The sequence below is a fragment of the Pollicipes pollicipes genome, unplaced genomic scaffold, assembly GCF_011947565.3.
Source record: "Pollicipes pollicipes isolate AB1234 unplaced genomic scaffold, Ppol_2.1 Scaffold_7262;HRSCAF=8765_pilon_pilon_pilon, whole genome shotgun sequence".
Taxonomy (NCBI): Eukaryota; Metazoa; Arthropoda; class Thecostraca; order Pollicipedomorpha; family Pollicipedidae; genus Pollicipes; species Pollicipes pollicipes.
The window spans coordinates 367537-374321 of NW_023597055.1; the positions used below are offsets into that span (position 1 = coordinate 367537).

The 6785-nt window shown below is 53.2% G+C and overlaps 2 protein-coding genes across 4 annotated transcripts; one reads left to right on the top strand and one right to left on the bottom strand.

Moving 5' to 3' along the window:
- Positions 1-924: 924 nt before the first annotated feature.
- Positions 925-3214, bottom strand: LOC119113808 (tRNA methyltransferase 10 homolog A). The gene is made up of 2 exons (XM_037238040.1): positions 3143-3214; positions 925-2475 (listed from the first exon to the last, which is right to left on the bottom strand). Exon 2 carries the CDS (start codon positions 2358-2360, stop codon positions 930-932), a length of 1431 nt encoding a protein of 476 aa, XP_037093935.1. The 5' UTR covers positions 2361-2475; positions 3143-3214; the 3' UTR covers positions 925-929.
- Positions 3215-3522: 308 nt separating this feature from the next.
- On the top strand, positions 3523-6778 carry mRpS35 (mitochondrial ribosomal protein S35). Of its 3 annotated transcripts, none has more exons than XM_037238043.1 (2): positions 3523-3557; positions 5122-6778. In XM_037238043.1, the coding sequence occupies exon 2, from the start codon at positions 5241-5243 to the stop codon at positions 6312-6314; it is 1074 nt and encodes a 357-aa protein (XP_037093938.1). In that variant the 5' UTR covers positions 3523-3557; positions 5122-5240; the 3' UTR covers positions 6315-6778. The 3 variants fall into 3 exon arrangements, with proteins under 3 accessions (XP_037093938.1, XP_037093936.1, XP_037093937.1); XM_037238041.1 differs by having other exon boundaries at positions 3555-3643; XM_037238042.1 differs by lacking the exon at positions 3523-3557 and adding an exon at positions 3690-3818.
- The last annotated feature ends 7 nt before the right edge of the window (positions 6779-6785 follow it).

A 6785-nucleotide genomic window follows, 5' to 3' on the forward strand; every position in this document is an offset into this window, starting at 1 on the left:
ATCCGTAACACTTCTTTTTGCACACCCCTAATCGCAAGATCCCAGATACTCGGCAGCAACACAAACCACCCACAAAATCACAGGATCTCCCGCCTTGCGGTCAAGACCGCAGCAAAGCACATAAATGTATTAGTAGCGCCAAATTGCATCACGATTACTCTTCTCAACTACTGCCAAAACTCAACCGTTGCCGTGATCTAACGGTTTATCGGGGGAGGGGGGGGGGAAGGGGGGGGGGGAGCAGACACCGATGTATCGAACTTGTCATAGCGCTCGTAAGGCTGAACTTAATAGGTGCTGGTGGACGATGATTAATCGTTACATGCACACATGAGATTCTTTGCTGCTCCATTCCAGTCATTATCCTACATTTGGTCATTCCTAGCCTAAAGCAAGCAGCCAACGCCGAGCTTCAACTCGACGCAAGCACCTCAGTTTTGCATTCAGTCCTCAGTTTCGCATTCGAGCAGCTTCGCCATTTATTTCCAATCATGCATTGAAATCCATGCATCTAAACATGACTTCACCTTTGGGTTCTACTCCTATCACATCACTAATATATTGGAAAATAAAGCTTTTTGGGGGCATTTCCATATGGCCGAGCGACGGCTGAAGCCTTGCCAGATCGTAGCTGCTGGATGGCAGCGGGACCTGGCTGAAATAGGCATATATATATATATATATATATATATATATATATATATATATATATATATATATATATGGCATGAACCGTCTAATCTGTACCAGTCATCTCATGTCCACTTTTCACAAAGCACGAACTTTCAAGCTGCGCAACCATTCAAGCCACATGTTGTTATTTGGGCCGACAGCAGCAGCTCAACGAGCATCTATGGTCGGTTTATTCGATTCGGCGTCAGTCAGCGTTCGAGTCCCTCAGCAAAAGGCATTCCTACACACAACTCTGGTCACATTTTATTCATTCCACATTCCGTCTCGGCCTTTGTTGATCCAGCGGTGACAATGAGCGTCGGCGCCGCCGCCGCCGTCACCGCGTCTATCACATTTCCCGACTCCGTCAGCGACTGCTCCTTGCCATCAGAGCACACTGGAACACCGTCCCGTTCAGTCACCTGCCCTTCCGTCACCTGGGCGTTTTCGCTGTGTCCTATTTCCTCACCACGGTCGCACTGCGATGCTTTCCGGCGTCCGTTGGACTCTGAGCCCGCTTGGCTTTCCGCCGATGGCTCCGAGTCGCCGTCCTCCGGCGCCGACGCCACCGGCTTCGGTTTCTGCTCCTTCTCCCCGCTTCCGCCCTGCTCCGCATCTGGCTCCGCTTCCAGCCCCGCCTCGAGCTCGGCCTCAGACTGCTCCTGCTCCGGCTCGCGGACGACGGCGCCCTTGCGCGCGGGCAGCACCGTGCAGAGCGCCTCCTGCCAGCTGCGGCCGGCCGCCACCTCCAGCAGGATGCAGAACACGTGGTCGATGGTCAGCACCTTGCGCGTGCGCATCTGCACGAACTGGTCGATCGGCAGACGGGCGTGGCTCAGGCCGGCCTCCTCCGCGCGCCGCAGACACAGGCCCTTGTGGTGATTGTGGTCCACCAGGCCGCCGATGACGTACGCCCGGCCCGGCTCCAGCGCCGTCAGCTCATGCTCCGACTCGCTCGACAGGTAGGTGATGCTGGCCGGGTCCAGCGCCTGCCGGAAGTGCTCGCGGTGCACGTGCACGTCCCAGTTGGCCCAGCCGTCGTTGGCGTCCATGAGTACGCGGCTGCGGCCGTCCATGCTGGAGAGGTGCAGCTGCAGCGGCCGTCGCGCGCGCCGGTTAGCGGCGTAGCAGCGCTGCACCTGCTTCAAGCACTTGCCCAGGTCGCGGTCGGTCATCAGCTCGTCGAACGAGAGGTCGATGACGACTCGCACGTCACAGCCGCCCTCTGTCATACGCGTGAGCCGCGGACGCTTGGGCGCCACGCCGGCCGCCACCGCCGCCGCGCGCTTCTCCTTGCGCCGCTGCCGCTCGGCGCGCCGTAGCTGCGGCAGCAGCGCCAGGTAGGCCTCGCGCTTTGCCAGCCGCTTCTGCTGGCGCTTGGACATGGGTGGTGGTGCCGCTTCAGTGGTGGTGTTGACGGACACGCTGTTAGCAGAGGGGCTTCCAGTCAGCACGTCAGCATCGCCTGTGTTCCCCACCTCCACACTGTTGGCGGAGGAGCTGCCGGCCCGCACGGCAGCATCGCCTCTGTTCCCCGCCTCCTGAGAGCTCAGAGCGAATCCATCTTGTGACCCAGTGCTGACCGCATGCTCAGTGACCAAAACATGGCCTTCTGATGCTGTTTCTGAACATTTCTGTTCCTTCAATGAGCCATCAGCAGCTGTTTCAGCACCATCAGAGGTCTCCATTTGTGGTTCTTGCTACAAAATCATCTGGTGTTCTGATGGCCTACAGCTTCACTCAGTCTCACTACAGCACTGTCTGGCATGTGGCACTGAACTCCAGCAAAAGTCTACAAGAAACCTGTAAAAAACAACCTGGGTAAGAAGTGACTTCAAGATATAAGGTATTTTCCAGAAATCTTACACTATCACATTCACACTATACCTGTTCACATAATTGTGGGTATATTTACCTCAATATGTATATACCCAAAGCTATATCCATATCTATATCCGGAACTATGCATTTCATACTTACCTGCCTGCCCGAATTACAATTTTCATAAATTTCCTCTGCACTTAAATTTTTTTCCTTATAGCCCTCCACTCCTATTTTGTGTGCAATAACAGCAGGACAGACCGAAGCCATCTCTTGGCTTTGTCAGTGATGGATCGCTCAGTCACATGAATTGCATCCTTCACATGACATCATCACATAACATTTCCACCATAGGGTAAGGAAAACACTAAAGAAAATATACTACACATTCAAATATAATATTCCTTTCGCATATGCAACCTTGTTTTCGACGATGCCAGCCAACTTTTAGCCGATGTGTGTTGAAACATTGGTCCCTTACATAAACCATCTTCCCCGTCAGCTTTGCTATTGCACGTTGGCGGTTCATATATGGCAGGGACGAACAATCCCATGATTAGACTATGGCGGCAAAATTTTCCACATCCACCACCCAGCAATACGCTCTATAGCTTAAAACCGGCCTCCATCTTCCATTCCCCCAACTCACCGGCTTTTACCCGATTCACCCTATCAAAATGCCGACTTTAAGCTGATACCCGCTTGGCCCACGTTGTTCTTGGCATTCTATGTGGTAGCTCTATCTCCTAACTGACGAAGGAATATTTGCAAGCAAGCTTTAGAATGGAAAAAGTTAGTCTTAAAGTGTAAAGAGAAATTCTCTGTTTCTTTTATTGTTGTTTGATCTCTCCTTAATTCTACTTTAAAGCACCACAATTTCATTATCTTATTTAATCGAATGCATATATTAGGTTCATATTATCCGAAAGATTGCAAAACGTCTTTTAGTTTACGCAATTTCACAATAATTTTCTTACTTCCCCTATTTTCTCAAAAGCTGCCAGAACACAACATCGTAACAATTCTGGTGCAGCGTTGACCATAGCGGAAAATGGGTGGTTGCAGTATGTGAAAGTATCTACTGTGCAAAATGGGCTCTCGCGGTCGCGTTGTGGGATTGTAAATTTTGCAGGGAGGTGGACACGTCGAGGTGACTGCTACGTGACATCATAGCAATTCGTTACTTGTCGTGAATATACACCGCGCATGTGCTTAAGCCGAGTGTTGTGCTTTACATGCATCCAAGTCATGCTACCCCCCTCCTTGCTCTTTTCCGAACGCTTTGGCGTGGGTGCCTGCAGCTGAGGATAGGAGCATTGTGTGGTGTATGTGGTTAGAACTTGACCATTCTTTTGTTGTGGTTAGCTCTCCACCCTTAATACTGATGGTATTGAAAATAATAAACAAAATTGAGCATTCATTTTGTAATCTTTACAAGATCCCACCCCTGTTAAACATTTTGTTCCTGTGTGATTTTCATGTCATGCATTCACCCCATACTTCTTAAATTGAATATGTAAGCATTGGGGCATTGTTCATTGTCTATCCAGAATGTGCCATAGATGAAATATTGCCATTGCAGAATGCAGAACTTGCCTCTTATGAATCTACAGATTATGCATTATTATACATGTGTTGTTTGAACTAACTTGCATACCCACTCTTGCAAATTATTTGAAATTTCCCTAACCATATGCATGAATATGCTTTCAAAAGTGCTAATAACGCACAATGATGTTGTGTATGACAGTGAATATATTTATTGACTCCCATGTTGCAGCAAATATTGTGATCATTGTCATATTGAAATTTTGCACTCTATTCACAATGGGTGAATATAGCAATTTTTTTGCCAGTTAGGTGTAAGCAATGTCAAAGTTTTCATGCAATCACACCCACCTTTGGGTTCAGTCAAAACCCAGGCACTGAACATTAGTACTGGTTCCTCCTCCCCATTACTCACTCACACACTTACATGTTCACACATTCACAAACTTACTTGTTCAAGGTTGGTGTGGATGACAGGGCTCTGTGTCAACATTCAACAGATAAGCAGCCAACAAAATGCTGTGCATTCTGAGGCTGCTGAGGTGCAATTCTAGTTGCATGCAATTATCTTTTCATTCTGTGCACCAAAGTTGATAAACATTAAAATGTTGAGGGGAGATGTGACAGAGCTGTTAAGCTGCTGCTGACAGAGCTGACAGACAAGTAACTCCAGTTTAAAGTACCACTACTTTTGAAAGGATAAGTTAACTACAGGTCATATTTCTCCAAGCACAATTGTAGAGAAATGTTTTTCGTGGGGTGTCACTGCTGCATTACTGTTTTAAACTGTCTATTAACTGTTTTAATATTGTGCTTCCTTATTCGTGATGCATGCAAGATCATCCAGCTTATGAAATGCTTTCTGGTGCCTGATGTAAAGTAAATGCTAAGCACATCATATGTGCTCCTCACACAATTAGACTTTCTGTATTTGTAGCATTCTTCAGCATTTGTATAAGAAGTGCAGCCATCCTTGATTCTGCCATACCAGAAATGTAAGTAATGTGAGACAGACACATATAATACAATAATATTCAATTTGCACAGCAGCCCAATGACCCATTGTACTTGATCCACCAGGAATCCACTGCAATACACAGCTCAGGTCTTTGTCCTGTGCTGACACCACCTGCTGACGAACATCGGACAGTAAGGCCGCGCGGGCAAGGCCAGCTATCTCTGCCCTCCACAGTCCCACCATGTTGTCACTGTGCCGCCGGGTGCCGCCTCTGCGCGCCGCCGCGGCGCGCGCCGCCAGTCAACACAGCGCGACCACGGAGGAGCAGTTCCAGCCGCTGGACGTGTCGCGGCGGCGCGAGGTGGTGAAGAAGGCGCGCCAGCGCCGCTCCACGGCCGCGGGGCCGCCGCGGTACGAGCGCCAGTCGACGACGCAGCGCTGGTCGGATGTGTGGCCGGCGCCGCGCTCCTTCCACCCGGCGGCCGTGCCGCTGCCGCTGCGCCAGGGCTTCGTGGAGCGGCCGGCGCTGTACGTGACGCCCGGTAAGTACGCCAACGCCGAGCTGATGAAGGTGGCCAACATGCTGCACCTGACGCCGCCGGCCGTGGAGCGCCACTGCAAGGCGCTGGCGCGCTTCTGCACCGCCTGGCCGGCGGCGCTCACCGACGAGCGGCTGGAGCAGCTGCGGCCGCTGCGCGTCGTCACGCAGGATTTCGTGCACGCGACGCCGACGGTGCGACACCCGGACGCGCGCGTCGTCGCCGTCCGGCTGCCCGTGGACCGGCTGCTGCTGACCCCGGCTGACCGCGACAAGCTGCTGCGGCTGGTGGGCGAGCGTTTTGATGTGCAGACTGGGCTGCTGACGCTCGTGGCAGACCGGTGTCCGTACCGACGACAGAATCGCGACTACGCACTCTATCTGCTGACGGTGCTCTACTTTGAGAGCTGCAAGCGCGAGCCGTGGGAGGCGCTGCGCGTGGACGCCGACGCCGAGGAGTTCGTCTGGGAGGGGTCGACTTCGCAGGCCGCCGTCCGGCGGCTGGGGACGTCCGAGCGCTGGCTGGGGACGAACGCGGGACAGGCAGGGCCGACTAACGGTCGGACGGGGACGGAGGAGGCCCAGATGGGGACCGAAGAGGGCCAGGCGGTGACGGAGGAGACCCAGCTGGGACCGGAGGAGAGCGCCGTGGTGCGCGAGTACGCAAAAGCCGTAACGCAGCTGCACAATGTGGGCGAGGACGAGGCGAGCTTGGCGGCGTACCGCCGGGCGGTGGTGGCGCTGCTCAGCCTGCCCGAGCACGTGGCCGCCCATTGACGCCGCCGCCACCTGGCGGAGGCCTGGGCTCTTCTCAGGCCTTCCCGCGTCAGCGGCCGGGAGACGGCGCGGCTTCGCTGGCGGCGCGCTGACGGCAGTGCCGTCCCGGATGAGCACGGCTCGAGCTGGCGCGTCGGTGAAGGCAATGTGACGGCCATGTCGCGACGGAGTACGGGGGGCGGCCCCTGTACGTCACGGGTGGCGTTGACTACTGTCGTACTGTCGTACTGACTGCTGTCGTACGCACCGATCGTCGCACCGAATGCTGACCGTTGCCGCTGACGTAATGGAATAGATAATTGTGTGATGGGTGCGAGACTGAGTCGTTGTGAGTGAGAAGGCTCCGGGTGCATCCCTCGTCCGGCTCTGGATGTGGATTCTGCCGAGCTAGAGGCAAGGTGGAGTGTATGCCGAGCAGGTCGAGGTGGGCCGCAGTGTCGGCCGTAATAAACGAACGCCTTTCTTGTATTG

What these genes read in the sequence shown, in the direction of transcription:
- mRpS35 (XM_037238043.1), top strand. Translation starts at nt 5,241, where the DNA reads ATGTTGTCACTGTGCCGCCGGGTGCCGCCTCTGCGCGCCGCCGCGGCG.
- LOC119113808 (XM_037238040.1), bottom strand. Translation starts at nt 2,360, where the DNA reads ATGGAGACCTCTGATGGTGCTGAAACAGCTGCTGATGGCTCATTGAAG.